Raw genomic sequence first — 23,988 nt, forward strand, 5'->3', positions numbered from 1 at the left:
TGTACTTATTACTGTGTCTAAATAAACTTTCATTTCTACTGACATAGGCAGCAGAAACTTTTTCGATTGAACTCCTTACAGAACTGAATTATCAGCTATATATTCTCCAATTAGGCAAGGAATTAAGCTGTAGGCTCCTCTCCTTATCTATCTGCTGTGTATGGACATTAGAACTGCTTTCGGAGTCACTGGTCACACTGCAGACGAAATTAGTTAGGACAAAATTAGGACAAGGGCGCATTTAATAAATATTAATAAAAATGAAAAATGTTTTAACTTTGAAGAGAACCTGCCACTGGCTTTTACTGTATTCCATTACAACACTGAACTAAAAATCACATTTTGACAGAAGCCCAAAAAAGGGACATCTGGAACAAAGTTGAACCTCCAGTTTTTCCAGCGTAACAAATCATAGGCAAGTTTTAACATAAGCATAAATGTAAAAAATATATTTCATACCTTACCTGAGGGGGATGTTATTTTACCGGTGTCAGAAAATGTTGCCCCTATCAACTACTAGACCCCTCAGGTCTACCCGCATAGATACTATGGAACCAAGAATATGGCAAGGTGAGCACCCAGCCCCCCCCCCCCCGCCCCGCAACCTTTCAACTTGACTAACCTCAGGCAAAATATGACTCTTCTCTGCTCATATTTACATGACTTGAGCTTTTTTTTTTTTTTTTTTTTTATAAAAGGGGATGTCAAGTCTTCTGTAAGGCTGCATTCACAGCTCCTTCTTATTTAAAGCAGGGGAGGAGTAAAAATTGTCAAAAGACAGTGATTCACTATTGCCGATGTTCAGGGTGTCTCCCTAGAGATGTAATTGCCCATTTATCCACAGCGTATGATCAGCAGAGGCCAGGGGTGGATGCAATACAGTGACATCTGTCCCCCATTGACTCTTTTGTCCTCCACATTGTTGCTTTATCCAGGAGGGAGCAGGATGAAACAGCACAGACTGATGCGCTTTTTAATCTAGAGCTTCCTGCTGAATGTGAAATATACTGAGCAGACAGCAAAAAGGAAGCCTCCGTCTGCCAGTATATATCTATGGACATGTTTATTGTGTATACAATAATGTTTATTGGTGTACAAGCTGAATGTGTCACAAAATGTAAAGACAGCCTTACACCTTGCACATGGCCATGTGCTCACCCAGACGCAACACATATTATTCAAATGAATGACCATATTGGCCAGTGAAGTGAATGCTGCTGTTTTCTACCCGTATTAGAATGGTTCATACACGACCGTTTAAAAATGTTAATGTACAAGGGGCCTTAAACACAGAAATCCTGGCACTGTGTGGGATCCAGTGTAACATAGATCCAAACAGTGAATAACAGACTCCTGCTGACCTCAAATAGAGACCATCAGGTCCTGTCCTTTTGGCAGAAGGAAAAACGTAACTTGTCCTGATTTTTTATAATTAACATCATGAATGTAATTTCTTGTTGTGAGCATACAAGCCTTTCAATGACTGGCTACAAATTATTTCCATGGTGGCTTGTCCGTTAAGATGCTTCTCCTTGGAGTCAGCCTTCCTGAGCAGCTTGATGATCGAGCCGTGTCCTTTCTTGTGGAGTTCAAGAGAGTTCTGGTACTGGCTGGTGAATCACGCACAGAAGGGCATCCGCCAGAATCAGAGTCACTTTCTGGAGGCTTCCAAAAGCTACCTTTCCCCTTATACAACCCTACAGCACCATTTCTGTCATCAGGGGGGTGAACAGCTCGTATTGGAACCTGGTTTTTGTCTGTTTTGGAGCTTTGAGGCCGCAATATTGGTGGTGGGCTCCATAGAAGGGGGCGAATACGGATTGTATCTTCTTTCTTTACCCATGGTGCTTCCCAACTGCAATCTTCTATTTTGGGTCCAAAAAGGGACTCATCACAATAAGAAGGAGAGCGGCTTTTCACCCTGGACAGAAGAAAAAATAGGCATCAATATTTAAATATTATAAAAAGAAAATCCTTCTGAATTTATGCCTAATAAGCAATATAGTGGGGCTAATATTTATCACTGTTTGTAGACTATAAACTCCCTGTGGGCATTTTCAAATAAGACAAACATATAGATGTCTGCTGCATGCAAAAGTGCACTTGGAGTTTACATAAACCATTAAAGATTATGACAGATTTTCACCTATGTATAATACTTTACAGGAAGGCTGCTCTTCTTCTGATGCAGTTGGGATTTTTCCTCTATCCCCGCTGTTAACAAATCATAGCCATCGGCTACACAGAAGCGCACCCAGACTTTAGAAACGGATCCGTGTGCTGGCCAGATACCCGGAATTTATGACTGCTGGCCAACAGCAGCGCCAACACTGTAACAACTGTAACAGTGCTGTAGTTCAGCTAGCAGTCAGGGAATCCTTGCATCATAAAACCTGCTTCATTTTGAGCACCTGAAATGCTAAACTGGCAAACCCTTTAATGACCTATTGCTGTGCTCAAATATTTTTCTAGTCTGAATTCTATGATTCCCAGGGAGTGCTGTAAGCAAGGTTAGACAATTTTTATGTGTGTTACACTAAACCAATACAAAACATGAAGTCTGAGGCTCCTTTCAAACGAGCCTTTAAAGCACGTTTTTGATGTAGAAATTGCATTGAAGTCACCTTTTTCTTTTTCATGCACACATTGTCCCATGCAGGTCTATGGAGACGCATTAAAAACACATTGCACATATGAAAATGCAATGAGTTTTTCACTGGTCAACTGCCACAGAAAAGACAGTCATCAGTCTTTTTCTCACATGCATTCTCACGTGAAACTGATAAAACGCGTGTGATAAACTAAGACACTGAACACACTGCCACAGAAAACGGATTGAACTTTGATGAAAAATGTCTGTTTTTCACTGACCAAACACTGATCTCACCCTGATAAGACTCTGATGAAATTCTGCAAAGTTAGTGTGGAAGGGGCCTGAAACTATCCGGCTAAGCTACTTCTGGACATAAATGTTACTATTTCATAATAACAGTAATTACAAAAGTCCAGGGCAGCCAATTAGTGTAGCTGAAATAGCCAGGCCTACTAAATTAAAAAGCATAGCAAATTCACTATATTAATGCAATGTCATTTGTTCATGTATTTTCTGCAGAAAAATACAAACCTTTTTATTTCGGACTATAAGACGCACAAAAAAAGGATTTGATTTTCTCAGAAATCAAAGGTGCGCCTTATTGTCTAGTGCGCCTTATTTTATGAACTGTACTTACAGACAAAAGCTGCCTTGAACAGTGCACAGGTCTGCCACCTGCTGGTCATTCATCCTTACAATCAGGTGCACCTTATATATGAACCTAGATGTTTTAGCAGGCATTTATTGATGGTGCACCTTATAGTCCGAAAAATACGGTATAAATAAAATGAAAACTAAGGGAAATTCCTAGTGAAGACAAAACCATATGCTTAGCTTTGCATTTTGCTGGAACCATGAGTGATCAGCTCTTCTCTGAAAACCTGTGATTAAGGACAGACGCACAAAACCGTTGTTGGTCCATAACTAACGAAAATACCTTCCTTGCATCAGTCATATTTGCACAGACCTCCTTCTTCCCTGCAAAACAGCAGTGTGGAACTGTATGCATGATTACAGTCTGGCACTGTTGTGCCAAGGGGAAGAAGGGACTCTCTTCAGCATACATGACAGTAAGGTCAGTCTGTGAAACATGGCACTGTACAGTCCATGATTTACAGACAGACCACAGTTGTCTAGAAGTGCCCTTATAGAGGCTAGTGCAGTTATGGCAAACTTTCTAGAGGCGAGTGTACAAACTACAACAAAAGCCCACTTACTTATAGCCAACACATAAGTGCCAACACGGCTATTTAAGAAGTAAAGTATGAGTGTCCTGAGGACACCAATACAGTATAAAGGAGAAATTCTGAATATTGTTGTACCTTCCCCTCCATGGTCCTCTGAATTGGAATAATTATCGGGCCAGAGCAAGAGCTCCAATGATAATCCAGCTCTTTCCACAGCTTGCCAGTACTCCTAAAGTAAAAGTTAAAATAACAGTGAGTGTGGCATGTCCTTAACTACCACAGATGGCAGAAGGAGGCCTCCATTCCTGTGCCAGGTGCTAACAAAAATGGCTTCGAGTGCCACCCTTGGCACCCGTGCCATAGGTTTGCCACCACTGGGCTAGGGTCTCCAGAGCAAGAGAGGTTTTATGCAATTGTGTGCCATTGCAGCCAGATATATCCCCTGTTAAACCCAAAAAAGTATATGAAATTTGCTTTCATACAAAGACAACTCCCATTAAATACAAGCACAATCTGAATTATTTAGTGTATAATAAAAGCTAGTCAGAAGTATTACTTACTTATACTGTGTTTTCTTCCGAGGAGTCCCTGCCGGAGAGCAGGCAGTCCTAGCGGGGGCACTTCTTGCTGTAAAATTGTTCTCTCTTGGAGACGCTGAACATGACCCTTGGATGGGTGTTCCTACAGTCCACTGCAAAGCCGGGTCTACTTTACCCCCCGCAGTATCAAAAAGGGTCTCATCAACATAGGACTTAGAGGCTTTAAATCTGTAGGCACTTCTACTTTTTCTTGGTGGCAATGATGTACGTTGCCCAGTAATGGAGAGGTCCAGTGACATGACTGCATCAATAACAACATGAGCCCTGGAATCTACAAATATATAGAATGAGTTTTTATTAGCAAAATAACTTTAATTAAAAACATACATATTATGTACATCTCCCCATTACCATAATGACATTACATTTGGAAACACATTGGGAAGCAAACGTGTGCTAAAACACATGCATGTTATAAACAAGTATGTTTTTTGCGTTTTTAGTCAATGATCATAATGAGAAAACAGAAACATAAGCGCCTGGTAACATGTTTCGGGATGCAATGTGTTTGCAATAGGGTTCTAAACACAATGCAAATGCACCCTCTGAAGCAGAATGGACTGGCAAAGCCCACTTGTTAACCAAAGGCTTTGGGTTCCCAGTACTAAATAGATCAGCACTGCAGCTAATTAACATATAATGGAACAGCTCCACTCCTTGTGTAGTGGCTGACCCAAGTCACTGCAGTTGTGCTCCCATTCACATTGCAGAAGTGCGTAACCATCGATATCTAAAAGGGATGTCCAGTCACTACACATCTGGACCCTCACAGATTTAAGAACGAGGGGCTGTTGTACTCCAAATGAATTTTGGATGATGGACGCACCCTATAGACAGAATATAGCCATAGCAAATTATCAGGTTTCTGTATAGGTCAGGGCCAGGACAAGGGGTAGGTGCTCGCCTAGGGTGCCACCCTAGGGAAGCTGTCCGGACTCCTGGCCCTTAACAGCAATCAATGCTATGTGTGTCTAAAAAGCACACACATTATCAAATGTTACTTATCAAAGCGATTCGGAAATTGTTTTTAATAAGTTGCTGAATAACATTTCCCATATGTCTACATTTTCATAATTTTTAAAATGTCTGGATAATTTATTTTGACGTCACGCGGCTTACAAATACAGTTTTGAATGAAATTTTACAAATTTATTATCAAAGCCCCCTATATAACCAACCCATTTTCAAATCTGCACCCCTCAAACTATCAGAAACAGCTTTTAGGAAGATTGTTAACCTTGAGATCTTCATAGTAATTGAATCAAAATGGAGGTGAAATTTAGAATGGTCATATTGTTCCCCTATACGTTCATTTAGCCCTAATGTGGGAAAAATCTATAATTTCTGCATTGCCGTCTTCCAAGTGACATGATATTTTTCCTTTTTTGGCTATGGAGCTGGTTGATGGCTTGTTTTTTTGCGGGACATGTATCATTCTGGAGTACATGTTTTTTTTATCACTTTTTATTGCATTTTTTGTGGGATTGAATAGGTAAAAATCATAATTTTTGGAGGGTTTATAACATTTTTTTTTAATGGCGTTTATCATGCGGGTTCAATAATTATTTACTGTTATTCTACAGCCGTGGGGGCTAAAAAGAAAGTGCTCCTGAATCTGTAGCTACCTCTACATAACAGTATGCTGATCTCCACATGTGTGAGGTGGTGAAAGTCCTTTTAAATATGAATAAATGACAGGGAAACTGTACAGAAGTATATATTATAATATATTCAGGGGTCACAGTGTAAAATATGGTCATTCTGAGAAGCACTTAGCTGCTATCTAGTGGACATTATATTGACTGAAATCTGTCAACAATGAGAAGAGTACCAGGAAGGAAGGATGGAGCAGGCCAACACAGACATAGAAGTAAACAGCTGCAACCCAAAGTCAACAGTAAGTAACATCTGTGCCTGTCTGAAGGCAGCCCAGGTGTGCAGTGCCTTTACTGCTGGTATATATTTATGTGTGGTGATTTACTGCTGATATATTTATTCTTGCAGTATATTCATTTTTGAATATATTTATGTTTGCAGGTTATTAATTGCTAGTAAATAGTTAGCTTCCCTGAAGAAAGAAAGCCTGGTCCTGATGCAGGTCTGTAGGCATGGCTGGCCAGTCACTGTACCCCATATCTGGCACCGCTGCCATGTTCTCTGTATGCAGACTGTATGCAGACTGCAGTCACAGTGATCTGTGTGGTATGAATGGCTGCTCCCTATGTATATTAGGGACTATCCCTCCCTCCATGTACTAATGCCTCCTTACCTGCTCCCCCTGACAGACAGCACTCACCTTCACTACAGCCCAGCTCCCATGGCAATACTACAACAACTACAGCAGTCAGACTGTCCCATGTGCCAGAAAACGCTTCCTGCCTCCTGACCCCAGTCTTTGGACCACAGAACCGGCTTCTACGTCACCCGAGCTCCGGGTCCATACTCTATTCTACATGCGGCGGCCGTTTCGGAAACAGAAAGTTTCGCTTATGGCAGAATTAACATTGACAGCACAACAACCTCCCACGCCCGTGCTGGTAATGGTGTGATCCAGGAAGTGACGCACTGACACTTCCGGGTGCGAGGGGACACGTGTGTGAGGGGCTGCTGTACCGGAGTTGAGGGAACATGGCTCAGAAAAAGCGTAAGGGAGCCCGGGGCCGTAAGCAGCAGCACCAGGACGGAGGGGCAGACGGTAGCGACACGGGCGAGTTTGATGTCGGCGCTGGAGTGCCCGAGGAGGATGAAGTGGTGAGAGACCGGGGGTCACATGTCTGATCACATCTCTCAGTAATATGTCAACATATCCCTGACCTCTGTTAGGAGTGCGGGCTGCATCTAATCACAGCAGAGTAGGAAGATATTCCAGCCAGATGGTCAGTGCCATTACATGCTGACAACTTGTCAGAGGGGACACCTGGAAGTTTGGGAAATATTTCCTATGTAGGTAGAGGTAGAAAAACAGGGCTGCTTTCTTCCCAAAACATCCCCTCTCCTGACCATTGGCAGTGTATGATATTTCAACTAAATATGATACATTATACAACTCATCTGCAATACTGGCAGGTAACATGATCAGCTGTGGGGCTGGTTTGTGGAAGAAAGCAGCCATGTTGGTGTGTTATATTGTTGGTGGACATATGGGAAATCTTTACCGACCTGAAACTTTAAAGGAAATCTACCATTTGCTTTTATGCATAATGAACCAAACTTACCTTCAGAATGCTGTAGCTACATTGATGCAGAAATATATCTTGTTTAATCACTGAACTGAGTGGTTTTGCTGAAAAAACAATTTTGAAAGTTTTGATAATGAGGCTCTGTTGCTCCTGAGGACGGTGCCACACGCACCGCTTTGTCTGCGTTTGAGAACGCAAACAAAGCCGTGCCTACCGGGGCGGGCCGCAGCCCGCTCGCATCGGCTTTTCTATGATGCAATCAGGTCGCGGCCCGCCCCGGTTGGTGTGGCCTTGTCTGCGTTTGCATTTTCAAACGCAGACAAAGCGGTGCGTGTGGCCCGGCGCTCTCTTTCCCCCTAATTATGCACTGCTCCAGCCTTGTCCTGACCAGCATAAGCTGAGAATACGCCATCCCTGTGTTGTCTATGACAGGCAGAAGTAATCAATCACTATACTATCCCCCAGTTGTTGTGTATGGGTCATCCAGTTCAGGTTGATTAGTCCTGTCTGGAAAGTTCAGGAAGCTCCAGTAAATATGGAAGTAATGAGTTTATGTACAGCAGCCAGCTTTCCCAAGGTCCTGAATTACATAATTAAATTTTTGAGCAAAACCAGTTCAGCGATTATACAAGATATGTTTCTGCATCAGTGTCGCTATAGCTTTTTAAATGTATGTTTGGTTCGCAATGCATAAAAACAAATGGTAGATTTCCTTTATAGGGGTTTTCCCATAAAACAAGTTAGGCCTTCTCCACAGGAGAGATGAGCTGAGTACGGTGCTAGACAATATCTGCAGCTCCATAGAGACGAATGGAGCAGCATGGCCACTTCTCTGCTCATCTCTGGGAACGAGGGGTCCATCGGAGGTACAACTGACCCCCCAATTTTCACGATATGTCATGAGACCCCTTCTGATCAACAAGTTCCTAACTTGTTTTTTGGAAAAACCCCTTTAACTTGCTAATTGTACTTAATCCAGAAAAGCCCTTTCAAATAAAGTTGTAAACCCTGATGCTTTATACAGACATTAGACACCTTTCTTCTCTTTATGGCTGCATTCACACATTGCTAAATGTACTGAATTTCATCTGATTTTTACACTAAGGTCTAGTTGCAACCACAAGGCTTGTGCAAACTATATTAGATATTAGTTGCTAGAAGCCACATTCTTTGAGTGGAAACATAAAATAAACTGAATTGATAAGGGGCTTTCTACTTGCTATAGATATTATTAGTTTGATATCCTGGAGGACATTCATTGTTCCTGCAACTAGGAGATGCTTTGCCAAGATAGCTAGTGACCAAGTTTAGGGATATTTTGCCACCACTATGAATCGGATAAATGCATGTGATACACCTCAGTCTATACTGTGTGACTGTAGAGCATTTAGAGGAATATCTCATATACACTACAGAGCTACTGTATGTGCAGGAACCCTGTGCATTGCTGATCCATACTTGTAGGAGATAATAAGTAAAATATGGCATGTGATGGTGGATGCCATAATTTTATCTTATGTTGGACAGATACATGAAGGCTTCTTGTATTTCTAGGAATGCCCCAGCACTGGTCTGTGTCCATGAGCTCTGATCCCCATTATTATTATCATTATTTATGAATAGAGCACCATTCATTGCAGGGGGTTCTGCAATTGAAAGGGGATTGTATGTGTTAAAATGATGTTGCATTAGACGGTTATAAAATGTACAACTATTTCTACTTTTGCAGCATCTCCCATCATTCCCAACTGCAGATGTTGGCTCAGACACAGAGCTGGATACTAGGCAGCTGGTCCGAGCACAAAACAAGAAGAAAAAGAAGTCAGGAGGCTTTCAGTCTATGGGTACGTTTTAAGAAGTGATAGAATTTGCTTTAAAATCTTAACAATAAGTATCTGTAGCCAGGGCCAGTGGCTCTGCAGCCCATAAGCATGCTGGGTAAGGCTGCTGTCCTATTAAAAGATTTAGAGTGGTCATATACCATTAGGTGCTTTCTGTAATCCCCCATATAGATGCATACTTGTCACTTAGTGCATGTGTTTAGAGGAAGGAGAGAGACACTTATGGCATCACAAAATCTATCCTAAGAACAAAACAATAAGACCTGTTGAAGTCCATTGTTCCGGTCTCTCTCAAGCATCCACTTTCAGTAGTAATTCAGGCAGTCTCCATACACATTCTGTTGTAATCTGTGAGTTGGGCCATTATTCATATAAGTATAAATTAGATTGATAAGTAGATTGATAGTATAGAGGTGACCATGATCACCTTTATACTATCAATCTTCCTGTGTAAACGTAGATAAAATGTTCACAGTTGTGGGGTTCACATTTGTGATAGTAGTGGTACTTTAAGAACCTGATTCTTCAAAACAAACAAAAAGACAAGCTGCAAATTACAGAAACTAAAAACCAGCATATCCTGAGAGCCATGTGCCTGGCAATACCTTACAGAGGTAGTAAAGGGGAAAAGCACTGCAAAACTGCAGCATGTCCAAGGAATGTTTCTAAAGCTATATAAAAGTGTAAAAAGAGAATAGGAAAACACAAGAGATAAGATAACACCTGCATCAGGCTTTGAATGTTGTATAGACACCATGGTTAAATAGGTATTCTTGTCTAGATCATGTACAGTATATTGACAGGACATGTACAGAAAGTGTACCTAACCACATATCCCTTCATCCAATTCACTGGCTATTACGACTGTGCATAAACCTCTACAACATCATGATTGTAATAGCCTTTATCCTTACTTCCATTCTCACATTGTACAGGTCTTAGTTATCCTGTCTTTAAAGGAGTGATGAAGAAAGGATACAAGGTGCCAACGCCTATTCAGAGGAAAGTGAGTGAAACCATCTATTTCTATAATATTTTACCACTAAAATCCTACAGTGCCTAAGTTTAATAAGTTGCTTTATTCTGTTTTTAGGTAATTCCAGTCATTCTGGATAACAAAGATGTGGTTGCTATGGCTAGGACGGGCAGTGGGAAGACTGCCTGTTTCCTGATTCCAATGTTCGAAAAGCTCAAGGCTCACAGTGCGCAAACTGGAGTTCGTGGGCTCATCTTGTCACCTACCAGAGAGCTTGCCCTGCAGACTCTTAAATTTACTAAGGAGGTACATCACTTTGGCAGAACTTACTTCTATCCTGCCTTTATTTCTGTTTGTGGCATATTATGATGCTTCTTGATTTATGATATAATAGTCCCTTTCTCTTCTTCTAGCTTGGGAAATTTACTGGCTTAAAGACTGCCCTTATCTTGGGAGGAGACAGGTAAGTTAGCATTTGCATCAATAAAAGACAAATGGTGAAACTGCCTTTGTGCACATTGTGCCAGATAATTCAATAGTGGCGCGCGCTCTTAGTGGATCCGATCTGCTTTCTTGCGCTTCATGTTCTTGCGACACAATTGTGTCGAGGCACAGTAATAAATGTGGTACAAACTAGGAACACACTACTAAAGAACTGGGGTGAGTGCCATAATATGGCTGGTCCATGATGTTAAGGAGGGTTATTGAATTTTACATGCCCAATCTTTTTGATCAAGGATGAGATTAGACAATCACCAGAAGCATTTGGTAGTATTTTACTCCTTTCTCCCCATGCAGAACACTTATCTGAACAGAGATTGTATACATAAAGAAGGTCAGGAGAAATAGCTGTCTGCAGAAGAAGTGAAGTTTGACAGCTATTGAATGACTACTGCGATCTAATTTATTTATTTTTTTTAATTCCACATTTTTTAATAGAATAATTGAAAGAAAATGACTAATTGGTTTCACATATATTTGCCTTAAAGTGCTTGGCAACTTTACATCATGGTTTTGTAATGTGTGGTGGGCAGGATATTAGGTAATTTACAAATGTTTACAGTTTCTGGATAAATGAAGCCTCCTGTCTTTTACCTCATCAGACATTCATGACCATAAAATGGCTACAGATGAAGAGTCATGTGATCTTTTACTGTCTACGAGCAATCACCCTGCCAGGACCTTATAAAAGTATTCATGAAAAAAAGTTCAAGGTCCTGGCAGGGTGATTGTTTATGGGCAGGGCCATTTTATGTACAAGAATGTCTGGCTGATGAGGTAAAAGACAGGAGGCTTCACTTTACATATCAAGAAAGCGGAGAACTATTAATAAATGTGTATTGGTAAATTACTTAATATGCTGCATACGCACTTAAACACTCATATTATAAAAACATGAGTGGCCAACCATTTTAATGTGACCATTCACATTAAAGGATGGTGAGAAAAACTGTACTTGGCATCCAGTTGATTGGTCCTGCCACAATCGTAAACATTGTGCCATTGTAGTTCAACAGTCTGATTCTTTTTCTTTTGGGAATGTAAGTTGCTGTTTTTGCAGCAGCTTCCCCCCCTTTACTAATTCAGGACCCTGAGTTGAAGGATATATGGCAACTATGGGGAACATGGAGTCTCTTTCCTCCGTACTATACCTTTTCCCCCCGATATGTTGGGACAACTGATATGCAAGTAAAGACTATATATCCATGGCAACTGGCGTGGAGGAGAAATGCCAGAACAGATCCTGCAGTTTCCTGTGGGATTTGTTATATCAAAGCATATATTGTCCCTATACAATCTACGGGGAAAGATAAAATAGTTTTCTATATGTGGATAAAAAGCAACAACATTAGTAGTATAGCATCAATACATTTTCTTGCTGCTACATTTAATATAACTTATTTTCCCTTTCAGGATGGAAGATCAGTTTGCGGCTCTGCATGAAAATCCTGACATGTGAGTGTCTGCTTTACACACCAGAATGGTGACTGCCACGTCCTAACATCTTGTTTTTACATCTTGTTCAAACTTCTGAATAATATCTGTCCTGCAGAATTATTGCCACCCCGGGTCGTCTAATGCACGTAGCTGTTGAAATGAACCTGAAGCTGCGGAGTGTGGAATATGTAGTTTTTGATGAAGCAGATAGGTGAGTGGGGTATTGTATATGTGAAACTGCGCAACATTTCCTTGCTGATGAACATACTCTTCTCACTCCCTACTACTATTTTTTTGACAGACTCTTTGAGATGGGTTTTGCTGAGCAATTACAGGAGATTATCTCCCGTCTTCCAGAAACTCGTCAGACTTTGCTTTTTTCTGCAACGCTCCCAAAGATGCTGTTAGAATTTGCACGAGCTGGTGAGCCATTTTAGTAAATTATATCCACTATTACCTATACATTTGTCTTCTGCTCTTACGTTCATTCTTACCATCACCTTATATTTGTTCCTGTAACAGGTCTCACTGAACCGGTGTTGGTCCGTCTAGATGTTGACTCAAAGCTTAGTGACCAATTGAGGGTAAATGATGATATATTCAGTTAAGTAGCAATGTTCTATATTCATACGACAAATGCTCATCCATGTTTCTTACTTTCCCCGTAGCTGTCATTTTTACATGTACGGACAGAGGATAAACCTGCAGTGCTCCTTCATCTATTGCGTTGTGTTGTGAAGCCTCAGGAGCAAACTGTTATCTTTGTAGCTACAAAACATCATGCAGAGTATCTGAAAGAGGTAAAGTATTCTCTACATAGAAACATGCTGTAAAGTTTTATAATCCAAAACGTTCATTTAATATAATCCTTTTTTTGTCCTTTTTTTTTTTTTTTTTTTTCTGTGCATTCGCTCACCCCTTCCCCCACAGTTGCTTGAAATGCAGGGTATTCCCTGTTCCCACATATACAGCTCTCTTGATCAGACTGCTAGGAAGATAAACTTGGGACTATTCCTGCATGGAAAAGTTCGTGCACTTTTGGTTACTGATGTAGCTGCTCGAGGTATAGACATACCAATGTTGGACAATGTCATCAATTACAATTTCCCACCTAAGGCTAAGCTTTTTCTCCACCGTGTCGGTAAGATGCTTCGCTTTTTGGTCTTTTTTTGTACATATTTTATTTTTAGTGGATTATTTATTTCAATACATTTTGGACTTTTTGCTAATCAGGTCGAGTTGCAAGAGCGGGTCGAAGTGGAACAGCTTATTCTCTTGTAGCTGCAGATGAAGCTCCATATGTCTATGATCTACACCTCTTCCTTGGAAGACCCTTGAAAATGGCAGGAGAGCAAGATACTACTTCAGGTATATAGCAGGTTTGTGTTTGCTAATTTTGAGAAAAACGATTGAGGTTTTATCTTATCATTTTTTAATCTCTAGAAACGGAAGTAGATGGTGTCATGGGACGAGTGCCACAGAGCCTGATAGATGATGAAGATGCATTGCTTATCACAGACCATGAGAGATCTTTGGAGCTGCAAAACCTCCTTCATGTTGCTGAAAATGCTTACAAACAATACTGCAAATCTAGGCCACCTCCTGCTCCTGAGTCTATAAAGCGAGTCAAAGAAACCAATTTCAACCAACTGGGGATTCACCCTCTTTTCTGTAAGTAGTGCCCACCCTGGTTTAATGCTCTTTCCAAATGTCACAATGGTATTGGGGGTTTTTTCTCTTTTGCTTAATTCTAAAGGGTTACCTCACTACTCAACTAACTTTTCATAAACCGGTAACATATAAAACTGTATTCTGCATTCCCCCCTCTCAGCAGTCTGTATCTTTAGTTGTCAATCATCTCATTGTTATTGGGGCCTGTATCAAGACTGCCCCTTTCCATGGTCTTATTACCTCCTTGTCCCAGTGCATTATGCACCTAATTTATGACATGGCATAGGCTCTCTACAATTAACTCCCAGTAGGACACCTGAAAGTTCCTGGATCTGGCCAAATTGGTTTGGGTCTTTTTTCCATGCGGAAAAAGCCTAATGCATGCTTCACATTGGTAACTGCTGTGATTACTCCCCCTTCTATGGAATCTGACACCTCAGTGAACATCTGTCCATCTTTCTTGCAAGACAGAATTTAGACATTTCAAAGTGAAAAGCAGATGAGGAAACAAAGAGCAAGGGTAGGATATATTAACTTGTAATCACTTTTATTATTGATTTATGCAGAGTTTGTTGAAAAGTTAGTGACCAATTTACCGTTTATCGGTAAAGCTATTATGTGTATAGAAACGTTTCACTACTTTTACAACCTCCCATTGAAATAAATACATACCATGTTTCAGGGTCTCGTCTTGGTGGAGAAGAAATGCAGAGATTGAAATTTGTGGATTCTATTAAATCCTACAAATCCAAAGCGGTTAGTGATATTACTTTTTTGTTACACAACAATTTTTTTTTTCTCTGTATGTGTTGCAGTTACATTTATATTTTAACAATAAAATCGTTTAATGCTTATGTTGCCCCTTTAGACAATCTTTGAGATAAATGCCACTAACAAGACCACTGCAAGTGAGGTGATGCGGGCAAAGCGCAGTCGTGATGTAGCGGTTATCGCCAAGTTCCAGAAGTTACAAGATGAGAAGGTGAAGGCCAAATTGCAGCCTGTAGCAAGTGCCAAGACCAGTACTACCTCCAATAAGGACAGTGATGAAGAAAGCATTGAGGTAACCAATTTACTGAGTTTAACATTAATCTGATGTACAGTACAGACCAAAAGTATGGACACATCTTCTAGTTCAAAGAATTTTCTGTATTTTCCCAACTATAAAAATTGTAGATTCTTACTGAAGTCATCAAAACTATGAATTAACTCATGTGGAATTATATACTTAAGAAAAATCGTGAAACAACTGAAATAATGTTTTATAATTTAGAACCTCCGGTAACGCTATCAAACACTGCGGTGAGGTACAGTGTAATTGACTGACAGCTTGCAAAGCTGTCCGACATATTCATTAGGGGGTTGGGGAGTGGCTAAGGGCAGTCACTGCCGGCCTATGGAGCGAGCGGGGCGGTCCGGGGAAGAGGCAGCGCCTCAGACCGCCCCCTCATGAATTTGCAAGCGGTCCGATGATTACATTGTACCCCGCCGCAGTGTTTGATAGCGTTACTGGAGGTTTATAGTATAGTACCCAGAGATGCTTAGCACTTGTTGGTCTTTTTGCCTTAGCTCTGCGGTCCAGCTCACCCCAAACCATCTAGATTGGGTTCAGGTCTGGTCACTATAAAGGCCAGGTCATCTGGTGTAGCACCACATCACTCTTTTTCTGGGTCAAATAGACCTTACACAGCCTGGAGGTGTGTTTGGGGTCATTGTCCTGTTGAAAAATAAATGATGGTCCAACTAAACGCAAACCGGATGGAATAGCATGCTGCTGCAAGATGCTGTGGTAACCATGCTGGTTCAATATACCTTCAATTTTGAATAAATCCCCAACAGTGTCACCAGCAAAGCACCCCCACACCATCACACCGCCTCCTCCAAGCTTCACTTTGGGAACCAGGCATGTAGAGTCCATTTGTTCACCTTTTCTGCATCACACAAAGACACTGTGGTTGGAACCAAAGATCTCAAATTTGGACTCATCAGACCAAAGCACAGATTTACACTGGTCTAATGTCCATTCCTTGTGTTCTCTTGTGCTGCTTGCCTGTCCTTAGCAGTGTTCTCCTAGCAGCTATTTTACCATGAAGGCTGCTGCACACAGTGTCCTCTTAACAGTTGTTGTAGAGATGTGTCTGCTGCTAGAACTCTGTGTGGCATTGACCTGGTCTCTAATCTGAGCTGCTGTTAACCTGCGATTTCTGAGGATGGTGGCTCAGATGAACTTATCCTCCGCAGCAGAGGTGACTTTTGGTCTTCCTTTCCTGGGCTGTTCCTCATGTCAGCCAGTTTCTTTGTAGCGCTTTATGGTTTTTGCAACTGCACTTGGGGACACTTTCAAAGTTTTCCCAATTTTTCGGACTGACTGACCTTCATTTTTTAAAGTGATGACGGTCACTTGTTTTTCTCTACTTAGAATTTGTATTATGGGTACAAAAAATCCCACTTACTAAACCTGATAGGGCACATCTGTGATGTGAAAACCTTTTCTGGTGACTACCTCTTGAAGCTCATCTAGAGAATGCCAAGACGGTGCAAAGCGGTAATCCAAGCAAAAGGTAGCTACTTTGAAGAAGCTAGAATTTTTGTTAAGTATATAATTCCACATGTGTTCATAGTTTTGATGCCTTCAGTGTGAATCTACAATTTTAATAGTCATGAAAATACAGGAAACTCTTTGAGAAGGTGTGTCCAAAATTTTGGTCTGTACTGTATGTGATAAAAGTAGTTGTAAGAAAAACTTGATCCACAAGCTATTAATATATACTTGAGTATAAGCCTAGTTTTTCAGCACAAAAAAATGTGCTGAAAACCCAAACTCAGCTTGTACTGGAGTAAAAAAAATAAAAATAGGTTTTACCAGGTTTTTGTGGTATAATTAGGGGCCTCGGCTTATACTCGAGTATATACAGTATTTTTGTGAGGGATTTTCTTTGCGCTATTAACATTATATGAGCTTCAAAAACATAAATACATTGTTCAGTTTATTTTGCAAAATAAAATCATTATGGTTATACCTAGTTCCGAGAACCAGCATTTGATTATGTGACGCTAAAATAAAATTTTTTATATTTTTGTCGTATTGCCACCATTTCAGAGTCTTGGTGAAGTGTAATATACATTCTGTAGATGGTGCAGATTTGGCTTCTGTTTCCACACCATCCCTGCTGTATAATTTAGGGCCATCTATGTATACTTTCAACCAAAGCAAATCTGTCTGCTATATTCTATCTCCATCAGGGAGTATTTTCACAAGTATTTGGTAAGAGGAAGAGAGAAGAGGGAGGTGAGAATGATGGAAACATGAAGAAAAAGGGAGTTGTTTCTCAAGATTCAGAATATTATGTTCCATACAGACCAAAGGACTTTGAAAGTGAGCGGGGGTAAGATGCAAGGATAGTTTTATTCAATTTCCCCATCTTTTATATTTGCAGTTGCAGCTTTATTTGCTTTGTATTGCGATTGTTCATTTAAATTTTTTTTGCACTGCATAGATTGAGCATTACAGGCAGCAGCTTTGAGCAGGCGGCTGCAGGGGCAGTACTGGATTTGATGGGTGACCATACAGAGGATTTAAAGAAGACTAAACAGGTCATGAAGTGGTGAGTTATTGGATCGCAAAGGATGTAAAGCAACTTTAAAAACCTACAACACGATGTTGAAATTTTAATTAGACTAGTATTGATTTCACATTCCAATTTTCATATGTTCTTCTCTAATCCAATTTCAGGGATAGGAAGAAAAAGAAGTTTGTAGGAGCAGGAGGACACGAGGATAAAAAGAAAGTGAAGACTGAGAGTGGACGAGTCATTAGCAGCTCTTATAAGACTAACATGTATCCTTTCCACCTTCAGACATGTTATATGCTACATCCACCTGCAAAAGATATCCAATCAAATTTTTTTAATTTGTGGAAAGTGTGTGTTGTATACGTTTATTATCTGAAATGGCCCAAGTTTTTTTGATCCTTTACTGTAACTAGATATGAGGATTGGAAGAAAAAATATAAGATTGATGATCAGGATTCTGAAGAGGAAGGAGACAGGCCCACTGGAAAACATAGAAAGGGCAAAGGTATGTGCTTTTTCATTACTCTATTTTTACTTTTGTGACAATGGGATTTAAACCTGTACATACTCCTTATTATTTCAAGACAAGTGATTGTCTATCAGAAGATGAAGGATTTGTACACCGCACCAGATGAAGGTTAAGAAATCAAAGCTTTAATTTGTCATCTTCTTGCATTAAAATCCAAGAGAAAATAATTTTCCTTAGCATGCGTTGTCTGTAGCAGTGCAGCCTGGTAACCACGGGATGATTGTAATGGCGATAATAAACCTACGCGTTTTAGACTCATGTCTGAGTAAGGGCGTCTTGTACGCCTGAAACGCGTAGGTTTATTATCGCCATTACAATCCTGCCGTGGTTACCAGGCTGCACTGCTACAGACAACGTATGTTAAGGAAAATTATTTTCTCTTGGATTTTAATGTAAGAAGATGACAAATTAAAGCTTTGATTTTTTTTAACCTTCATCTGGTGCGGTGTACAAATCCTTCATTTCCTGCATTACCTTGGTTCCCCTGGTCCCAGAACAGTTACCTGCACATTTGGCGGACTTCATATCGGTGAGCGCAAAAACGTTTGTTTTTTACTTTGATATTGTCGATCAGAGTATTCCCATTTACAACTAATAGTGTACGAAAAACAAAAGTTCTATTTATAAAAAAAAAAAAAAAAAAAAAAATGGGAAGCCGAGCAGTACTTCATCTGTTTTTTTTTCTCCAACATTTCTGTGAATGTATCAAGAAGTAGCAAATAAGCTCATTGAGGTGTCAGATTAATTAGTCAAACTAATTGGAGAGTCAAATTGGGAGTCACAAGTGCAAAATCTCCTTCCAGGTGCGTTTGCACGTGGCAATTTTTCTTTATAGCTGGAAATGTTAGCAACTGTGTTAACATTTTCCCAGCTGCGGACACTTCCGACAATAAAGAAAAACACTTGCCATGTTACGTAAAAATGCATTCCAAAACACCATGTGTGAATGTACTTTCCAGCAGCTGGAGGTGCACAACAAGTACACAGACAAGGTTACAGAGATGAAAGCATATAATGACTAGAAATACACACACTGGACTATTGGGTCTTGAAAGGTTTTTAAAGTTTTTAGAAAGCAACAAAAACAAATTTACAAAATTGCTCTCCCCACTAAAAAACTTGCCCTAAGGCTAAATGCACATGGCAGGTGGTGTTATGCTGGACACAAACAACGGTCCTGTGTTCCATCATTTGTATCCTGTATGTCATCGGCGGATGTCAATTCTAAAAGACTGCCTGGGCCTGCCATACAGTCAGGAATAAGACAAGCTCTATGGTATGAAGTTTGGGGAAAGGAAAAGTTGTGTGTGTTGGTAAATAAAATATAACATTTATTAGTTAATTAAAAGATATCTTGCACCAATCTGTGTAAAACGTAGTATCGCATTATTGATCCTGCCATACTTTATCACAGTTACACTGGTTGTAAAGTGGCAACCTGGGATAAATCAACAAGAAAAGATCCCCTTTGGAATTCTTAATCTTTCCTGTTGTTATGTACTGTCCCATATAGGTAGTCAGGGGCACTGAGGAGACAGGCTGAGTTACTCTGAGGTTACTAATAGCAGACGCACTAGAAGTCAGAGAAACACTGGATACAAGAGCATCTCCGCCATATACCACAGCGTTTTGCCGCCCACTGACTGTCTGGCACTATACATACAGAAGGGCGAGGCGCCGCATGTGTACACACTACGTCTGCGCTGTCTTTACACTCTAAGATCACGTTAAATCTGATCTACCTGCTTTTACATCGTGACAGTTTGCGGTACCAACGGTCGCCTGCTCTGTCAATCTATAAATATTTGTGCTATCGCTTGAGAAAATATCCCTATATTTTATTTACCTACAGTCACAACTTTTCCTTTTCCCAAACTTCATAATAGCCATCGCAGGTAGTGTATATTGTGAGTGTTCTCCAATTTTTTTCTTGTAATCTTTTGCCGGCAATCAGCTCCTGGACGGGGCCAGGGATGCATGTTCCCATGTTCATGAGCTAATCTATAGTAAAAAAAAAAAAAATACAGCTAACATGTCTTCAATAAACATTTGCATACATGTTACTTAACACAGCTCTTTTAACAAACAATTAAAAGGGTACAAATTTTAAATTAGGCAATAAACAATATAATGTATACATACACATTCATATATTTGGGTATTCTGAAAAAGTTAAACTATATATACCATTAAAAACCACAATCCTCTTACAGCTACATAGAGAAATTGTTAGGAAGTTGTAACGATGCAAGAAAAAAAATCAGTTATCTAATACAGTGATTTTCAACCTGTGTGCCCTGGCACACTAGTGTGCCGCGACACATGGTCGGGTGTGCCGCGGGGAAATTTCCCCAAACTATGGTGCCCCCTGTGTTTTGTTTCCCGGCAATGCGCAGTGATGCGCAGTCACGGCTTCTTACAATGTAGGAGACATGTACAATAACACATGCGCAAGCTTTGAACCTCGTGCGACAAAATGACGTCACTGAGGCCAGCGCATCATCCTGAGAGCGGAGAGACTCCCGCATTTGCCCACCGCCAAGGTAATGCCCACCAATAATGCTGACTATATGAGCTTTTGCCTGAGTATATGAACTGTTGGCAGAATACTCAGCATATGAGCTGGTACTTGTAGTACTCCAGCAGTATACTGCATATAACAATAAGAAATGTAAAATGAGAAATACTATAGTCATGAGGCTGGAGTACTACAAGTACCAGCTCATATGCTGAGTATATGAGCTGGCACTTGTACTCTGGCCTCATGGCCATAGTACTTCTCATTACCCCTTTATATTGCAGTATATGAGTCACATAATAATCAGCACCATATACTAAAAACAGGGAGAAACTGAGAACTGTTGAGGAAGAGCTTTGTGTGTGTCTTTCCACCATTCCTGCCAGGATATCCCTTTTGTGTTTATCGAAACAGGCCCAGGTTTCACACTGAGTGAGTAAAATAAATTTAGAATCTATATTATTAACTATATGTATAATATGACTGTTTTAGTGTCATCTTGCTTGGTGGTGTGCCCCAGGATTTTCTAAGTATAAAAAGTGTGCCGCGGCTCAAAAAAGGTTGAAAATCACTGATCTAATACATGGTTTCACCAGTGATAATATATGGTCATTATATAACATAATAAAGGAAAGTAAAAACAGAAGAACATTGACATTCCGATTTCTTGTCACTAATAGGTGGGCGTAGGGGCTCTCAAGGAATGGCTCGTGCTGAATCTAAAGGTGGCCGTGGCAAGGCTAAATCTGAGCTACGGAACAAGCAGCAGATCCTGAAACAGAGGAAAGCAAAGGAAAAACAACAATTCTTACAAAGAGGTGGGCTGAAGAAACTGAAAAGCAAAACAAAGCAAATGGTACATCAGATGAAGCAATCTGCTTTTGGCAGGGGACAGAAAAGTGGCTTCAAGAAAGGAAAAATGCGGAGATAGAATTCAGTTCAAGGACTGCTGCGGGACTTATATTGGCTTCACTTTGGGTTGGTATCTTTGCTGTGCGAAGCAGAAAACCAGTAACACTCGCACAACGACACACATGGCTTACATGCTGCATCCAAGATTGGGATTGACTTGCAAAGTGGCCTATCATAGGTAGGGAACTTAACATTGTTGGCAGGAAGCTATATGGACAAAACCACCAAGCCATTGATTTTCATGATGTATATAAACATTAAATACATCTATACAATGTATTAAGGTGTTGTGTATTGTTTCCAAAAAAAATTATAGTGTTCAATTAGCACATAGACCTTTTTTTCGGACTAATAGGCACACCATCAATAAATGCCTGCTAAAATGTCTAGGTTGATATATAAGGCACACCTGATTATAAGGATGAATGACCAGAAGGTGGCAGACCTGTGCACAGTTCAAGGCAGCTGTTGTCTGTAAGTACAGTTCATATATAAGGCCCACTGGACTACAAGGCACACCTTTGATTTCTGAAAAAATCTAAGGATTTTTTGTGCGCCTTATAGTCCGAAAAATACGGTAAGTACTGATCTGGGAAGCTCTGTGTAGTGCTGCCTAATCTATAGGCACTATATATACATATGGAATTATTATTATGGGATGTTCTGAAGCAGAGGTGTCATGTAGCTTCTGAAGCCAGTAATTGGTTGATGTGGTAAAGGGGTCCCTTACACCTGGCCTGGAATCCCAGGGTTTTTCTTAAGTGAAAATGTGTTCCTTACCACTTTCCCAACTTCACAGATAAACTCAAATATTCAAAGTAGAACAAGAGACTTGTTTTTCTACCTGATTACTTAGTATATGAGCAGAGTAAGCATTGGTGGTGCACATAACAATCCATTGGTCCCGTTTTTGGCCAATGGACTTTTTACTCTCCATTTTACCTTTTGATTTTCCAGTTATATTTTTTTTGAACAGCAGGTGGGGTCGGAGCAGCTTTTACATTGAAGGGCTAAATTACACCACATTTACATATTTTTTATACAGACAGATCTTTGTTACAAGAAAATCAATTTAAAGACATTCTATCTTGTCTAGTCAATTTTTATTACTGCAGGTGACGAATACAGAAAAAAAAAATTAAAGACTTAAGAGGACCTGTCATTTCTCCTGACTTGTCCGTAAATACAGGCAGTCCCGGGTTACATTTACTATTCCAGAGCATCTTTTTATAGGAGCCAATGGTCCACCATTCCTATTACTATTTCTATAAATGTATTAATAAAATGACAACTGGATGATCCCTTTTTCCTCGTTGGTATGTTATCACATGATTATAGTGGTGGCACTGCTGTTTTATGAGGAAGCAGAGACTCATCTTTCACTCTGATGCAAGGATTCCTGTCCTTGGTACTGCTTTGTCCATGATTCAAGCACTGACCACGGCTGTGTGAAACTGAGCAAGAACACAACCCCAACTGGCAACATAAGTTGTTAAATAAAAAAAAAAAAAAGCTGTCCAAAATAAATGACACCTTAAACGCCTCCTTACACTGAAGTATTTTTACGGGTGTAAGAATACAGTAATAGAAAGAATTTCCCCCCCACTCAAAGGTATTGAAACATAACAAAACTATATACGGTACATTTCTAACAGCAGAAATAAAGGGGATGTGTCATTTTGACCATAAAAAGGCACTTGAAAATGGCGCAACTTTGTTCTTTGCCAAAAAAATTATTTTACAGCTTCCCCATTCATTAAATGATGTATTAAAGGATGCAATTCCGGAGGTACAATTTGCCCCTCTAATGGCTTGCTTTATAAACTAAAAAATTAAAAACATTATGACTTTGGAAATGTGGGGAATAAAAAAAAAAAAAATCTAATTCCGAAGCAGAAAAGGTCTTTGGTGGTATGGTGTTAGATGTTTCAGAAGCGCTATTGTATTGGAGTTCTATTCAATTATTTTCGGTGTGCACTCTATTGGCAGGGTAGCTTGGGGAAAGTACTCTGTGTATAAATTGAACCTATAGGGGATGAATAGGCCCCCATGCGCTGGGTGGAGATTGAAGTGTGTGTACTTTTGGATTTTGTTGGTGTAGTGTCTGTTTGTAAAACATACTGCACTGGATAGATGGGTCTGGTTTTAACATTGTAGCCTATTGGGAATTACCTATACCTGGACCTCATTTGCAGATGTACAATAGGAAATGTATACCAGAAGTTTACTGGAAACGCAATGTGTATAAATTCCAAAATCTACTCCATTTGTGTACAGAATTTATAGTTGCTCCAGGACTGTCTTCACTATAAACTTTGTGATATGATCCTTAATGTCCAAGTATGAATAGTTTAGTTAGTGGAGGACATGGCTGGAGTCTGAGGGGTCAGATCACTCTTCTTCAGATCCTTGTAGATGGCGTCTAGGTCCATAAAACACATTTTAATCTACATTAAAAACAAGGGGGATAAAT

General features: G+C 40.1%; 3 protein-coding genes across 6 annotated transcripts in view; 1 reads left to right on the plus strand and 2 right to left on the minus strand.

Moving 5' to 3' along the window:
* Window positions 1-608: 608 nt before the first annotated feature.
* Window positions 609-7,297, minus strand: RITA1 (RBPJ interacting and tubulin associated 1). Of its 3 annotated transcripts, none has more exons than XM_072148305.1 (3): window positions 7,194-7,297; window positions 4,341-4,650; window positions 609-1,921 (listed from the first exon to the last, which is right to left on the minus strand). In XM_072148305.1, exons 2-3 carry the CDS (start codon window positions 4,616-4,618, stop codon window positions 1,495-1,497), a joined length of 705 nt encoding a protein of 234 aa, XP_072004406.1. In that variant the 5' UTR covers window positions 4,619-4,650; window positions 7,194-7,297; the 3' UTR covers window positions 609-1,494. The 3 variants fall into 3 exon arrangements, with proteins under 3 accessions (XP_072004406.1, XP_072004396.1, XP_072004413.1); XM_072148295.1 differs by lacking the exon at window positions 7,194-7,297 and adding an exon at window positions 6,676-6,936; XM_072148312.1 differs by lacking the exon at window positions 7,194-7,297 and adding an exon at window positions 6,649-6,707.
* Window positions 6,907-21,794, plus strand: DDX54 (DEAD-box helicase 54). Its single transcript, XM_072148212.1, has 20 exons — window positions 6,907-7,130; window positions 9,288-9,402; window positions 10,335-10,405; window positions 10,493-10,681; window positions 10,789-10,838; window positions 12,290-12,331; window positions 12,429-12,524; window positions 12,615-12,736; window positions 12,836-12,897; window positions 12,982-13,113; window positions 13,244-13,454; window positions 13,547-13,681; window positions 13,757-13,984; window positions 14,667-14,740; window positions 14,853-15,047; window positions 17,228-17,370; window positions 17,482-17,589; window positions 17,718-17,822; window positions 17,970-18,061; window positions 21,284-21,794. The coding sequence occupies exons 1-20, from the start codon at window positions 7,008-7,010 to the stop codon at window positions 21,532-21,534; spliced, it is 2,544 nt and encodes an 847-aa protein (XP_072004313.1). The 5' UTR covers window positions 6,907-7,007; the 3' UTR covers window positions 21,535-21,794.
* CFAP73 (cilia and flagella associated protein 73) overlaps window positions 21,553-23,988 on the minus strand; it is a 30,759-nt gene continuing 28,323 nt past the window's right edge. For both annotated transcript variants that reach the window (XM_072148282.1, XM_072148272.1), the window contains exon 7: window positions 21,553-23,962. In XM_072148282.1, coding sequence (XP_072004383.1) covers window positions 23,867-23,962 — 96 coding nt within the window. In that variant the 3' untranslated portion in view covers window positions 21,553-23,866. The remainder of the gene's footprint in view (window positions 23,963-23,988) is intronic.

The sequence above is a fragment of the Engystomops pustulosus genome, chromosome 1 (assembly GCF_040894005.1).
Source record: "Engystomops pustulosus chromosome 1, aEngPut4.maternal, whole genome shotgun sequence".
Lineage (NCBI taxonomy): Eukaryota > Metazoa > Chordata > Amphibia > Anura > Leptodactylidae > Engystomops > Engystomops pustulosus.

Coding starts and splice junctions, on each gene's coding strand:
- RITA1 (XM_072148305.1), bottom strand. CDS start 4,618: ATGTCACTGGACCTCTCCATTACTGGGCAACGTACATCATTGCCACCA. Junction 1,922..4,340: donor CGGAAGAAAACACAGTATAA/GTAAGTAATACT, acceptor TCTTCTGTCCAG/GGTGAAAAGCCGCTCTCCTT.
- DDX54 (XM_072148212.1), top strand. CDS start 7,008: ATGGCTCAGAAAAAGCGTAAGGGAGCCCGGGGCCGTAAGCAGCAGCAC. Junction 12,332..12,428: donor CTGCATGAAAATCCTGACAT/GTGAGTGTCTGC, acceptor TCTGTCCTGCAG/AATTATTGCCACCCCGGGTC. Junction 13,114..13,243: donor ATGCAGAGTATCTGAAAGAG/GTAAAGTATTCT, acceptor CTTCCCCCACAG/TTGCTTGAAATGCAGGGTAT.